General features: G+C 42.2%; 2 protein-coding genes across 3 annotated transcripts in view; both read right to left on the reverse strand.

Moving 5' to 3' along the window:
• The window catches only part of CMYA5 (cardiomyopathy associated 5), a 45,779-nt gene extending 37,565 nt beyond the window's left edge, over window positions 1-8,214 (reverse strand). The window contains exons 1-2 of the mRNA XM_085322416.1: window positions 7,975-8,214; window positions 4-2,034 (exon numbers count right to left, since the gene is read on the reverse strand). Of these exons, the coding sequence (XP_085178542.1) occupies window positions 4-2,034; window positions 7,975-8,120 (2,177 nt within the window). The 5' untranslated portion in view covers window positions 8,121-8,214. The remainder of the gene's footprint in view (window positions 1-3; window positions 2,035-7,974) is intronic.
• A 4,404-nt stretch (window positions 8,215-12,618) lies between these two features.
• The window catches only part of TENT2 (terminal nucleotidyltransferase 2), a 44,368-nt gene continuing 41,529 nt past the window's right edge, over window positions 12,619-15,457 (reverse strand). For both annotated transcript variants that reach the window (XM_085322365.1, XM_085322367.1), the window contains exons 14-15: window positions 14,402-14,481; window positions 12,619-13,066 (exon numbers count right to left, since the gene is read on the reverse strand). In XM_085322365.1, the coding sequence (XP_085178491.1) occupies window positions 12,992-13,066; window positions 14,402-14,481 (155 nt within the window). In that variant the 3' untranslated portion in view covers window positions 12,619-12,991. The remainder of the gene's footprint in view (window positions 13,067-14,401; window positions 14,482-15,457) is intronic.

The following is a 15,457-nucleotide window of genomic DNA, read 5'->3' on the forward strand; positions in this document are numbered from 1 at the left end:
TCTTTGGAAAAAGAGAAGTCTGGATACTCTGTTTCCATCTGTGTTCTCACTGATTCCTCAGTTACTTCACCGCTATATGAGAAATCTGCATGTTCCATTTCCAGTTGTATACTCTCTGTTTGCTTGTTTTTTTGAATAGAAATACTGGGGTGATCCAAATCTACTGCTGTATTTACAGGTGAAAATTTCTGAGTTTCCTGTKTTTCTGTCTGAACCGGATATGAAATGCCAAAATATTTAGACTCTATTTTTTCAGGAATATGTGAATACAGTTTAGTTTCCTGCTCCTCTACTTCCTGAATAAAGGCAGGAAAATCTTGTCTTTCATACTCCAGCTGAGTAGTTTTGGAATGAGTCTGAATGCTTTGCTTCTCTAAATGAACATTTGGGGTCTCTGGTACTGGAATCTTTTGTTCCTCTGTTTTTTTAACAGAATACAGTAAAGCTGAATGCTCAATTTCTGACTGTGCAGTTACTGATGAGTGACACTGAGTTTCTTGCTTCTCTGCTTCGTCTATAGAACGCGATAAAAACACATGTTCAGGTTCTGACTGCGCARTTTTCAATGAATGAGGAATCTCATCCTCCTGTTTTGTTTCTGATAGAGTGGAATATTTGGATTTAGCTGATGGAGCACAAGGTAAGTAAGACTGAATTGCTGACTTCTGTACTTCTTTCTCAGGATGTTCTGACACAGATGCTGTTGACGTAGGGAAAACAGTTTGGGGAGCTTGCCCGTCTAATTCATGAACAGAACCTGTTGGAACAGACTGGRGGTGAATTTCCTGCTCCTTTGGTTCAGCCAGAAGACCTGGTGCAGTCAGCAGTGATCGGTCTGGTTTCTGGTTTGGAGTCTCAGCTGAAAGAAGCGTCACTTGTTTCTCTGGTTTATCACCAGGATCTAGTGGAACAGACATTGACTGCTGTGTCATTGCTCTTTTGGCCTCAGGGGAGTATGCGTAACTTTGCTGCTTCGTTGCCTCTTCAGGAAGGCAGGACTCCAGTGACTGTCTCGACATCTTACTTGGAGTCTCAAATAGAGATTGGCTTTCCTTTATTTCTTCACGCTGTAGAGTTATTTCTGCACCAGAGTTTGAAAATGTGCTAGGTTTATTTTTCGTCTTAACAGGTTTAATATTTTGAGATGAAATGTCATCTCTATTAGGAAGCCGTTTTTCAAGAGGCACTGTAGGTGACAAATAGCTTTGATTTGTTTGTGACGTGAGTTGCCGTCTTTGCTCTTTTCTTCTCTCTGATGGTGTTTCAAGATTTCTACTTCTTGCTTTATGGAAAGGTTTTGGACGTGTTCCTTCTGAAAATGAACTGAACTTCTGCAATCTTTCCCTTACTGATGTTTCAAGAGAATGTTCAGATTCTCCTGAAATTGAACTAGACCTCTGGATTCCAGTTTTTTCTAGTGTTTCAGGGGAGGGCCCAGTTCCTCCAAAAATTGAATTGAACAGCTGGATTCTAGCTTTTACTGGTCCTCCAAGGATTGGCCCTACTTTTCTCAGTTTGTTTTCTCGAAAAATCGATCTTATTGGAGCACGTTTTACTGGTTCTTCTGCAATGTTCTCCAAATCTTCTTTGTCTTCTAACATTTCCTCATCTGTATCTTGTGCATCCATTTGTTCAACATTTAACACTGAGCCCTGCACATCTGCTAGAACAGTTCTTGGTTCTTGTCTCTGCATTCCAGAAAAGTCACGTTTTTTATTGCCCTGGCCTCTCTTCAGATTTGTAGGCATCACCGCCCTACTTGAAGGTTTACGCTTCCTTTTCCGAATAATCTTGCCTTCATCCATAATAAAGATAACTTTTCCTGGAGGAGAACCTACTGGTGAACTTTCCATACTATAAAGATCAGAAGTTGTACTAGTTTCTGAGGCCCAGGGAGTAGAACATCTGCTTGAGCTGGTTTCCCAGGTTATTCCACTATCTTCACTTTGAACTGTTACCATAGAAAAGGAAGGGTTAGTCATGATGTATTGCAGCTTGGGTTTCACATCTTCATTCTGGATCAGATCCTTTAAACTAAAAAACAAAACAGAACAAATAAATCAAATTATTGTAGTAAAATTCAATGCATCTGAAAATATTTTTCAAACTTGTAAAAMTACTGCATGTGCATAAATTAAGAAATATGAGCATAAACAATATTATACTTCATCTGAYGAATATACTTTAGATAAATTTTTGTAAGACTTCATGTTGCAAGGTTATTTCAATGAAGTGGGGATGTATAAATGCTCTTGAGAATGCAGGAAAAAGTCTTTGATTCRACTTTATTTTACCACTTTGAGACTGAACTGATTCTGGAGTCTTACTCTCCAGTGCCTGGTTATCTCACAGTATAATTTAAATCTTGCACTAAACATGTACAAGACACTGTCAGCATTTTAACAGCACTCACACTTCCTTTGCAGATGCGTAAAGAATTATACAAGGTGCAATGCCGTAGCGACTCTATCCACTACTTTGTTACTTTCCATGTGTGTTTCATCCTCTAAGCACTCCAAGTATTTAACAAGGTAATTTATAATACACTCAACAACGAAAATATACTGAGCCCCCTGCAATGAAATAATCATATTTTATGAAGATAACTTTAAATCTTATAATATGCAACCAGTCCCTATCATATGCTGTAATTAAATCTGCTCTCAATTTAAAAAAAGCTGGAGAAATGTATCCTGAGAAGCTTTATAATAATAAAAAAGTCTTAGAAATAAGAGTGTGAAGAATGGCAAAAGCAATTAAAATACATTAAAAACACAGTATTGTTTTTAAAAAGTCTTACTATAGTTACAATACTTATTTCAAAAAAGCCTAGAAAGGTAACCAGTAACAAGCCGAAGCCTGCTGTTCCTTGGGTAGATAGCAGTTCATTTAGGGAAGTCATGTCAGCAGTTGATGGACAGAAAAGCAGAGTATCTGCCGGCAAAGGCAGAGGCTTCAGCGGAGCAGAGCCAGCGATGCAGCGGCGAAGCCCCAGTCGTTCTCGTGGAAGGGCGCAAACCTGCAGCCACAGGCTTCTCCTAGACACCAGGAGGGGTCACTCCCGATGTGACTAAGATAAAGCGCTTCCTTAAACAAAAGTGAAGGAATGTGGGTGGGCTCCTGCCTGCGGGATCCGAGAAGCTGAATGAGCCTGATGGACCACCGCAAGCYGGCCCTCAACTCTGCAAGGGTGCTGCAGACACCCGCGAGCTGCCGAGATTGGACGGGGCACTCAGAGCTGCGCCAAAGGGTGCTGAGCACCCAGCAGAGCTCAGGGACCTTCTGCAGAAGAGAGCAGGAAACTCCGAGCAGAGCTATAACATCTAGATCCAGAAAACCTGCCAAACTGTGAGATTTTGCAAGGAGCAAAAACTGCTTGGTGTCTATCAGAGGAAAAAAGTACTTCTAATGCTGCTGACGCTTGGGGTGCTGCTAAGGCTACGTTTTGGTGCCTAGGGGACTTCGCTCACAGCAGCACAGCAGGCAGGGAGCTGCACAGGGCAGGGCCAGGCTGAGGTCCCCTTAGCCCATCCCTGACAGCCTGGCCAGCCAGGTGAGGACAACGCGCTCTCCAYAGTCCAACGATGGGACTTAAAGCCAGCTCTGCTGACCATGCTGACCTGAAGACCATGCCTAGCAGCATGGCCTGGGCCACAGCCCACAGTCAACGCAAGTCTGACAGTGCAATATGAAATAATGATGTCTTAGCCAAAGCGACCCTCTACCTCCAAACAAAACCAAAGCCTAAAACCCCACTATGTGCAGGCGATCGCCTACCYAGGTGCACTACTTTCTAGCAAAGCTAGCTCTAAAAGGGAAGATAATACAAAGCAAATAAACCTGTATCACCTTTGCTGCTAGTTCTTCCTTTGCCAACGTCATGGTTTGATGTTAGCTTGACTTGTCCACAGCAAAAAGAAAAACAAAAAACAAACAGAAAACTCCAATACCATTAGTACTGAGGAAGCCATCAAGGTTCATCTGAGTCCACTCCAAGAGATGCCTGTTCTGTCCCTCTGACAGAAACCAAAATCTATGGCATTTTTCATTCGCACAGAGAGAGCAAAGCACCTCCCCTACCTGTGATACCTTCTTTGCTTGAGATAACTGAAAATTATTGTGTGTGTTAAGTTCAGTCTTTCAGAAACAGTTTTRGCCAGAAATACGTACTTTGACTTGCTTTTTCTTCAGCCAGTATGCAGAGCTTGAAAATACAGAGTGGAAGGGTTTTCCCAGGCTTGTGTGGGGGCGAATTTAACTAATCTTCCGTGTGACAGAGCGTACAGAAAGCACCTCTACCTCAGCAGCATTCCCATGCGACATGCTACTTCCTTCCTCGTGTTTGCAAAGATGCTGCTTTAACCCAGTTCAGGCTCCCTGGGCTAAGAGAGAAAACTGAAGTTACGCACCCTTTCCCCACACCTTTCCGACTTCACTTCGGGGAGGGCACGGCGAACTTTTCCTTGTAAGCGTAAGTCACCAGCACGGCCTTTCCCACCCCGTTCCTCCCCGCCACCCCACCCGCTGTCCTGCGCCTCCTTCGCTTGCTCGGACGCTGCAACCTGCTTCTCCGCTCGGCCGCCGCTGCCATCTGTCTCACAGCTTACCCCAAGCTGGACCCGACTCGAAAGCCTCCACCCCTCAGAGCTTCCTACCGCTCCTTTGAAAGGACTGCTTCATTAAAAAAAAAATTTTAAGGCAATTTGCAGAGCTTCAGGTTTTTCTCCCCATTTACTGGCCATAGATTATCTGTAAATGAATAGATAAAAGCAGCCCCGTTTCCCCTCCAGGCCAGCCAGCTCCAAGGAAACGCACGTAAACCAGCTGCAAAGACATTTTAATACAAGCCCGGTGTACAGACATGTCCTGACACTTTCTCACTGAAAAGGAAATCAGTTTGGAAAGGTAAAAGACAGAACTAGGTAACATCAGCTGACTCAAAACACAAATCAGGTGAATTAGAGAGAGATGCTCTCGCAGGTAGGTAAATCAGCTAGGTGTTATCCTTCCACAGCTGGACTCCAGCCTCAAAGTTAACAACGCAAAAAAAAAAACTTTAACTCCATGCTCATGTCTGTTATTTTCCTAAAAAGATACAACACATCCCTTCAAAATATTTTCACTATTTAAACGATTAATTCTACCTGGCACTAGAAACAACAGGCACCAGTCAAGGCGACGGCCTCCCGCAGGAAAGCGCCCAAAGGCCCGAGCCCACCGCGCAGCCCCCGAGCGTCGTGGGGGTTACTTGCGCGGACAAGGACGCAGTGCCTTATTCCACCCTCGTAACCCGTTCCGACACCGCCTGTCAGTCTCGCCGCTTGCACGAAAAGCCTGTGTTAGAAAACGCACAACGATTTAAAGATTACATCGGAAAGATTAATAAAGATGCCAATCCCCAGGTTTTCCAATTTTTATGGGCAGATATTGTAAAAGCTGTAAGTGCCGCTGCAGCTTTTCTTCTTTCTTTTGTTTTTTAAGCGCACTCAAGGGAAACCCCCGGGCTGCAGCAGGTTTCCTAGAGGAAGGCACCTCCTCAGCTGGACGCGCCCCAGCCGCGCAGGGGGACGGGGCAGCGGCGGAGCCGGCCGGCCCGGGGCTCCGGCAGCCGCGTCGCGGGGCCCCTCCGGGAGGCTCCTCTGAGCCGGCCCCGCCGGCGCTTGCTGGCCTTGCGCCAGCCACTGTGCTTTTGTAAAACACGAGTGGGAATATTTAGCGTGCTTGACAGAGATTGCATCTATTTGAGTGGAAATCGAAGGAGGCAGCGAGCAGTTTTCTGCTGGCGCCGCACTGCAGAATCAGGTGCTGTTCGGGGASAACAGAAACAGCAAAGCTGCAGGCAGCTCGGAGGTCTTAAAAATAACCCAGTGACATCAGGGCCAGGGCCAGCACAGACTGTCTTCAGCCAAGTTTAGGTCCTGGCCACGTCTCCTCTAAGACGTATTTTCAAACCACCACAGAAATTTTGTTCTGTAGCAGGGGCTTAAAAACGTGTTTTTCAAGCAATAATTAGGTTAGAGACTGAAGGAGAAGGTCCTCGGGGCTCGGCCCTGCTCTCCTGACCCAGCCAGCGCTCCCTCGGCTCTGCGCGGCCCGTCGGCGTCGGGCGGACCCGAACCGCAGCAGCCGTGCTGACGGTCACAAAACGTAAGCGTTAAAGAATCAGTTTTATTTAACATTGATARGCTTTTTCCGAGCTCTCAGTAGTGCTACTGTATCTGTGCCAAAACTCAAAATTTTACATCTTYGTTAGACTAATTAAACTAATCAAAGTTCAGAAGTACGGCCTCGTTAAATATACTCAGTTACCACAGAGCACAGCTGCTTCAAAGCCTCCCTAAACTCTGAGCTATCTTATTTTCAAACTGAGCAAGGATGGAGAACGAACAGTGCAGTTCTTCGCAATGCCAAGAGCTGAAGGGAAGGATTGCTGCGATTCAGTCACGCACCAAATTTAACGTCGCTGCGCTGCGAGGCCCGGCCCTGCGCTGCGGCGGCTCCCAGCCCGAGCAAGGCCCGGGCAGGGGGTCTGCAGACCCCGAATAAAAGCCGCCCTCACGAAGCTGACTGCGATGGCAAGTGCACCCTCGAAGGGAGATGTTACACATTCCTACCTGGGCGTTAAATGTGAATAGTAGTATTTGCTATTTAACTGCAGGTCGCGTTAAAAATATCTAGTTGATTGACTGTGTTTTAACTGTCTGCAACGAGCGACTCCTTTCCATCGGCTGCAGTTGGGTTTTGCCTGGTTACTGTTACACGTGCGCCATTCGAGCTTTTTGGTTATGCAGTCCCTCCTCTGCCAGGAGGCTGCTGAGAAGAGCAACATCTCTCAGAAGAAAAGTGGACAGAACCCCTTTTCCTTTTAGGGGCGTCCACCCCTTTCCCTGGAAAGCTAGCTCTTCCTTCTCACCGCGAGGGCGTTTCCCTAGGGTCCTGGCCTCCATTTCCCTTCCCACAGCTCTCAGGATGGTTTARGATGTGCAGAGTCCCACCACCTCCTTTGTGCCCTCTTAACTCTCGCGACAAAGATCGGGACAGGTAGAAACAGCTTCGAAGTGACACACACTCAGAGGGGTGTAAATAGAGGACAGCTCCGCAGCACTTAGGTTATAGAAACTGCAGGACCCAAATTTCTTAAGAAAAACATCAGCATTACGGCTTTTGGCTCTTTCTGCAGGATCTGCTTAAAACCAATAGGCTTTGCTGGAGACATGGAAGAAATCCTGCAACTCGATATACCCGGGTGCAGTTTCAGGCCTCGCTGCCTCTTCTCGACATCGGCGCGGCCGAGGGAGCTGCCCGCAGGCATCGGATTGCAGGCGGCCCCAGGCCCCACACGCGGCCCCAGGCCCCACGGCGAGCCTGCCGCCCTCGCCGCGTTCTCCTCCTCGTGGGAGCGCGACACGGGGGCGGCAAAGAGCTTCCGTGTGAGACTTCAAAAAAATAAAATGAAACGCAAAGTGCAATAATCCTCATTTCAGCCCCTAAACGAGCCACACAAATTCTGGTCCTCAGCGGCAGCGAAGGTTTAGAACAAATTTTTCCTGTTTTGGGAAAGGAGAGACCGAAGAGGGAGGGACAAGAAGGACGGACAGCAGGAGCAGCGAATTAAAACGCACCATTCCGATATTTGACTGTTTTCTCAATAGGCAGGCAACTCTCCAGAGTACCTAAGAGCAATACGCGAGGAAGAACCGGCCGACAGCGAGGAGCGAAGGGCGATGCCAGCCCAGCTGGCACGCCGGCAGCTCTTTAAATAGAAAAGCCTCCGGGGAGCCAAGGGCAGGCGCTCAGCGCACCAGCCTCCACTGCAGCGGCGGCGTCAGGATCGCCCCCACGAACGCCAGCCCCGCGGCTGCGGCCAGCGAGKGGGACAGGGGGGAAAGCAGAAAGGGGCGACAAGCCCGCACGGGGCCCGGAGGCGAGCGCTCGCCGGGGGCCCTGCTTCACGCCTCCCCGGGGAGCCCGTACCTGTTAGCCAGCTCCTCTGCTTCCTCGGGATCTACAGCCTCCTCCTCCTCCTCYTCYTCCTCCTCCTCCTCCTCCTCTTCTTCATCCTCTAGGACGGAGGAGGTCTCGGACGCCCCGTCACCCTCGGCGCCGCGGCACCCCTCCATGCCGTTCGCAGCTCAGGCCCTCACGGTGATCTTCTCCCCCGTCCCTGTCCTCCCCAGGGCGGCCTGCCGCAGCCGTCGCGCCGCCGGCGCTCGCTTCCCCCGGCTCAGGCGCGCGCTTTAAATAGCAGGTGGCAAAGTCACGGCACCGAGCGGCTGCCGCCGGCCCTGGGTCCTAGCACCAACCGGGTGCCGGGGGCGCAGCCGAGCCGCCCGCGGCGGGCACGCAGCTCGGCCCCCGCCGCGGCGCGCCCCGACYGAAAGGCGCGTTCAGGCCCGTCCGAACCCCCAGACTTGCTCAGGCGGTAATTCACGGGGCAGTTCAAACCTCCTCCCCTCTCCTTCCAGCAGGCTGCCGCAGGTAGTAATTGGAAGCAAAGACAAGCAGTATYGCTATCTAGAGGTTACGTGAAGTTACCTTTGTCCTTTATTGTTCTCCATTTCCATACAAAATGCAGTGATTTTCACAGATGAAATTAAAACATTTCCAAATGATATGAACCAAAGAAATCACTTTTATATAAATATTTCTAGAGAGAGAGAGAGAGAGAGAGAGAGAGAGAGAGAGAGAGAAACACTATATATAATAGAGACAGTCAGACTCAGATCATAAACAAAGAACTTCCAAAGGTTTTCAGGTACAAAAGATTGTATACACCGTATAACTCTATTCTCGTTTTTCCCTTTTTGGATCTTCAAATAAATGGCTGGTTGTAAATCAATCAGCAAACTCATCCTAGAGTTAAAAGAACAGAAATACCCAAGCTGGTATTTCCAAGTACAAGCTTTCCCTGCAATGCAAAATTAAAATTCTACTGACAAATTTACATGTTGTAAAACCTTTCCTAAACAGAACATACAGGGAAAAAAAAAATCCCCCAGCCTACCCACTGGGGCCTATGGTACACAATTTACACAGCATAGTCTACACCAAATGGATGGTGGAATAGATRCTAAATGAATATGGGTACTAAAATTAAACTCCAGATTCTATCACATTCCCTGGTCACGAGGGGACAGAGCACAATGGAGATTTTGCTTTTAAGGTATTCCTTACATATGAAAGACAACAGTATTGCAGGCTTGTAGAAAATACTTACAGAAGTAATATGTACATTACACAAGTTTTGATTCAATCTTCAACACCGCAAGAGGAAGGTGACAGCCCTTTTCCCAGGACCCATTCAAGTTATTTTCAGAGCTGGTGTATTTTTCACAATTTAATTTGACTTGTGAGTAGACCCAAATAGCCAGTTCTTGGTTTTTTCATGCTCTTCTTACAAGCATCATACTCTTCATATAATAAATGTAAAAGTGAAAGATGTATGTCAGTACATACAAGCATTAACACATCGACAGGATCCCTGGCAAGAACAACTCTCCTAAACATACATGAGATCCCCAAAGCAAGCAGAGCAGCCCACTGGATCAAGAGTGACATTCTCTGATAGAGGTACATTTAACACCAAATGTACCATAAATCAGGTCCAGAAACCTAAGTTCAAGTAAAGCATTGCTTCTAAATCAGCGTTCAGGATGCTCTTCACAAAGGCTACTTTAACTACAATTTCTCTTACATCCATTTACTATGGCTGCTGGATAAACATTTCACCCTGTTTCTCCCAAATCACCATGTCACCCTTCACTTTGATTCTSAAAACCATTATACAATGAATTCTCTGTAAAGGATTTCTTAAAAACAACATCTCATAACATCAAAACACCTTAAGATACACGGACTACTTTATGTACGCTTTATTTGATGCTAATTTTTCCCCAAGTTGGTTCAAAACACATTTAAGTAAAASTAAGAGCAAGATATCGGTAAGATAAACTAGATTTCACAGCGCACAGCCTATGACAATTTTGGTACTAGTGTTATTAAATGGGAGGCTCTTGCTTCCAAAGTCATTTGATTCTCCCATACAAATCTGAGCCTCTATTARAAGCACAGCTAGAAGACTAAAGAGTTCCTAAAATCCTATAAGAGACATCAGCAAGTTCTGACATCACATAAAGGGAGAAATGACATGTGAAACCAATGCCAAAATTAAGAGTYAAAGCTGCTTCTGAAATAACTGAGTTGAACCGAAACATTTTTCTTCAAGCTAGTGAGAAACCTCAAAGATGCTGTCATCTTGCACAGACACTGAGACCTCAGTCAGCCATGAAAAAGCACAACTTTTACAGAAGCTCTCACAGGAAACTATTCCTCAGTCTCTATAGGGGGTACACCAAGGTTTTCATTTTGAAGTTGAGCAGAAAAGGAAAACTTTGCATTAACACACATGTTTATGATAGCCATTAGGAGATTTCCTCGCTCTAGATACCTGCCCAGAGTAGATAAAGTCTAGGTCATTATATCTTCTCTCAACACCTTCAGGCTATGTATAACCTCCACTCCCATCCCAAAACAATTTATTTTGTGCAATTCTGGTATTTTATGTCAAAAGTTACAGCTCACTATGTAACAAGCCTCATTACGTTCGCTGGTTGTCTGGCATTTCCACAGAAAGCACCACTGCTTTTGTGTGGCTTGAAGGAAGAATACTACAATATGAATTTGGTGAAATTTGCTTTCTGAAGCACTCAAGCTGCTCTTTAATATATGAGTACTGCCACTCTTTGTGCTTTTGCCAGATGAACCACTTGCAGATAGCTACAGACAAATCATCTCACGTAGGAACATTGCAGTACTCTGGCCACTGAGCTAGACCAAGACATGTTATTTGGGAAAATCACCATCCAGACTTCACATTTCCGATTATAAATACAGCTTATCAAAACTACAGGGATTTAAGAACAAAATTGCAGTAAGATTGTTTTTAAATGCACAGGCCATTGTAGWTACAGATCTCGGCTTGTATTAAAAGGATCACTGAGCTGGTAGGTCTATAAGGCCAATTGTTATCAAGTTGCAGGAAAACATGAGAGCATTTTTTTGATCCATTTTAAAACAGATTCGAAGAAGCAATTTCAAACATAGTGCAACAATTTAAAGTATGGAATATGTTAACTCCTTAGGGTGACATTTATTTTTCTTTCAGCTACAAAGTTCCCAGATACAAAGTCTTATGAGATAGACACACTCATTTGAAAGTCAGTTTTTCCAAGTTTGAACATATATGTCCCTGTTTACTTACCTTATTTAGAGAAAATTTCGTAGACAGAGCCACTACCTTTTACAGAAGGGCTTATTATATTTTTTTTAATATATATATATATATATATAAAAAAATCTAGGCTTGCAGAGCATCTTAGAATCCAGATATGATTCTGTACTAAAAAGTTTGGTTGCATTTTACATAAAACAGGTAATTTATAAAAGATAACGTTTCATTGACACCAAGTCTACCACGTTACTAAGAAGGGGGGTAGTGAGGAGGAACGTATATATGGAATGAGAATGTTTTTGTGGATTGCTAGAGTCCAATAAAACCAAGACAACTGTTTAACTGTAAAAGAAAGTTGTTTTAAAAAGCAAGCCAAGGTATTACATAGACTAAATCACAATCAAGTGTGTGTGATCAATATGTAAATAGTTTACATATAACTTTACTATAACTTTAAATTCAAAAGCTTGAAAAAAATTAAAACTTAATCTGCAGAGGAAAAAACATTGCTTCTTATTTTACACTGTTACAAGGGCCTTCAGAATTTCATTAGAAAYAGCAGTGGATGAAACTTTTACCTGTACGCAGATGTTGTGCTAAAAGCCATACAGAAGTTTGATCCTTGACCTGTACATAGCGTTTCCTTTTCTAAATAGTTACAGGAGATAGCAAACACTTAAAATATCCAATACAAAGTAACATCAAACTAGAAGAGAACTGTATTTTCCATATAAACTTTATTCCACTGGACATCATACAAAATATTAAACTTAAAAAAAAACAAAATATGAATTTGACATCAATGATAAGTACAGATATAACAATGAATTGGTCTTCAATAACAAATACATGAGAGGCACAAACTGTGCTACAGCAGGTCTAAAAAGTTCCACAACTTTTTTTTTTTTTTTTTTTTGGAAAAGCTAAAATTTAAGATTACTTATTTAATTTACAGTAGCTGACCAATTTACAAATATTTACACAGAATTAAAACAAAAGCCTAGCATATTGTAGTGGGGGGGGGAGTGTGTGTTTGCTAACATCACTCCTACTTCAAATATGTAAAAGGAAGCACTAAAAGGTATCTGGATGACACTATGTGAATATGAAGTATTTACATACATTGATTTGTCATTTTTTTCAACTTCTTTGTAGTAGATCTGCTGCTTGAAAATTCCAGTTTCGTATCCAGAACACTACTAAGTATAATCTAGTTGAATTTTCATAAACTGTTGCTTGTTGTTCCATGAAAAAGGGAAATAAAATTGGAAGGTGCCAAGTTGAGCAGAAGTGCATACTGCATTAAGCAGATGTACAGCACAGGCTGTCTGTTCATAAAAAAGTGTATATTGGGTGCAATGGCTTAAGGATACAGTCAGACTCGTACATTGTTTAGCTCTGAATTCCTTTATTTCATGGTTAAATGTGCCTGAATTAATGATTACACAGATTATGGAAACAACAAGTCAATATATTCCAATACTTTCCTTAAAATGGATTTATTCCTTTGGGCTGCTTTGAGTCACAACAGTCTCTTGTAGAAGTCAACAATGCAAGCATTTTCAGAAAACATATCTTTGAATGAACAGCTGTATTAACAAATGTCAATAATAAAATATGCAATCTTTCTTATAAACATTTCCTTAACAAAAGTTTAAAGAGAAAAACACGTCATAAAAAACCACGGGGTAACTGCATCTTGATTTTGACACTGTTCTTTATTTCAGCAGGATCCAATAAGGAGGAAATGAAAGAAGTCGGTTATCTTTTCTGTATGGTTGTTCTTAAAGGTAATATACAGTTCAAGTCTTTCTTGTCTCGTAATATCTGCCAAGACTGGGAAAAAAAGTACAAGGTTTTAAAAGGCTAAATTATCTTCTTTGCCATTAATACTTAAATACTATTGTAAGCATTAAGCCCCACAGATCAAAAAAAAGTTGGTACTTTTTCCCTCTTGAAAAGAGATTTCTTTCTTAGGGAGGAAGAATCCAAAGATGCACAAAATGCAATGAACCGTTGAGAAAGGTATGTCCTTTCAAGGCAGCAGAGGATTTGTGAAGACTGAGATGTTWACATTCTTTAAGCACTACATTGATACTCTGACTGAAAAATGATTGTCTCAAATTCAGAGATGTCCTCTGACATTTCCAGAGCTTATGTCTTTAAAATAGGTTATTCCTGCTTTTTTTCTGCATTCTGTCATGGAACCCAAGACAACTCTGTCATACCTGCTAGGTCACGAACCTGCAAATAATTGCACTGAACCTCCTGTTTTTATGCAGAGCCCATTCATAAGTATTTGTTGTTTTAAGTAACTGACATTCCTCATGGCTCCTAATAAGGAGGAAACGTTTTCACAACCATAACATTCAAGCATATAGGTTTCCAGGTATTTTGAACTAAACCACCACTAGGACAGGTTTTCAGAAAGTCACACAGCTTTAAAGTCATTTTTTATTGAAAACTCTGAAAAGAAAGTTCACTGATTTCATAGTGTATAAGCCCAAGCTACTTTGTAAACTGCTGCTGTAGCAAATTCACAGAATCAAACATTCTGTGTAAAGAAGTGTGAACAGTTCGGTATTTTATATGCTTAAATGGCTAAATACAAGATAATTGACTTTTCTAAACAGAAKTGCAAAGCAAAGAGTCACCCTTTTCTGACTATATAAAGACAACACTTTAAAACATTTGTTTTATTGCAAATATTTGGCATTTGTTTCCTCCTTTTTGGCAGAAAGAGGAATGTTTCCAACAAATTATGATATAGACATAGATACACAGTTTTGAAATAATGAATGCAGATAAAGTTGTGATTCTAAAGCTATCAACTATCATATAAATATTACATCTGAAAATATTTTAAATTCTAAGACAAAAAGTTTACTATTTTAGACACTCATTTCAACTTAAGCCAGATTCTTAATGGCATACAGACATTAATAAATACTTACATAATTTCCCCCCCCCCATTTTTTTCAGAATTTATATATATATACAAATTTATAATATATAAATTGTATACACAAACACACACACACACTTTGTTTTTTTAAAAAAGTATAAAGGCAGTCATGAACATCAGAAACAAGCAGGTTCACTGACCACCATTTGCACAAATATCTTGAAGACCAAAGTGCCAGAAAAAATTAAATCGGATGCAATTTTTACCTTCAYAAATTCATCTTTGATAATGTCAAACTTCTGTTTTTCATGTACAGCTCTAGCTGTGTTTGTCCCATCAAAAGGCTCTGTAAGATCAAACACAAACATTAAAAGCGTTAGGAACACTAGTGTTAGGCTGTCTTCACTGAGCAAGTAGTCGGGCAAAAAAAAAAAAAAAAAAAAAAAAATTATTATCACATCCCAAGAGTTTTTAGCAGCTGAGTCCACTTTGCTATTAAAACCTATTCTACATTCTCTATTCATAAGCTGACAATTTGAGGTTTTCCTCTTCTGTTTCCAACAGACTAAAGAATTATGTGATGTTTACCAATTTTTTGCCAGTATGATCAGTAGTCRGGAACTTTTCGTTTTATATTGACAGATTTAATAGTACTTCTTGCTACTGATACAGTTGCCTACAGTACAGTAAACCAACAGATACTAAAGAATTATAATGCAAAGACTATTCATTACAATGCACTACAAACAGATTTTATACAGCTTTTCTTCTTGCCTTGCTAGAGAAATGCTTAAATAACATGTGGCACATTTCACACTGGCAGCATGCATGAAAGTCCTTTAGGACCAGGGAATGACAGAAATCTTTGCTAAATTATACAACATTTATATTTAGTTGGTTATGAATTGCTTTTATTTAGCTACAGACATAGAGTGAAATGACATATTATACACATTAGAAGGGATTTTGACATTATGGAGACTGCGACTTCAAATCTGGAAAGTGCTCCATAGCATTGGGCTTTTAATACTGAAAGCTATTTAAACTCTCAATTAAGGAGACTGTAGGTAGTTCAAAGAAAAACCTTCTAGGAATATGCCTGATACAACAATTATTACTTGGAACAAAGTACTTTAATGGATATTTASAAGTAGATTTATTTTTACTGTAGACTGTCATACACTGGAGTATCATACTGGGGCAGAATACTGGCAAGCAAATAATTATAATAAAAAATATCTAAGCCTCTAACTCTAGTCACATAATTTGATACAGTGATCTACTGCTACTAAGAATTCCATATCTCTCACCATGTGAAAGAG

This window comes from Rhea americana, unplaced genomic scaffold (assembly GCF_003343005.1).
Source record: "Rhea americana isolate MKP2758 unplaced genomic scaffold, rheAme1 scaffold_77, whole genome shotgun sequence".
NCBI classification, from domain to species: domain Eukaryota; kingdom Metazoa; phylum Chordata; class Aves; order Rheiformes; family Rheidae; genus Rhea; species Rhea americana.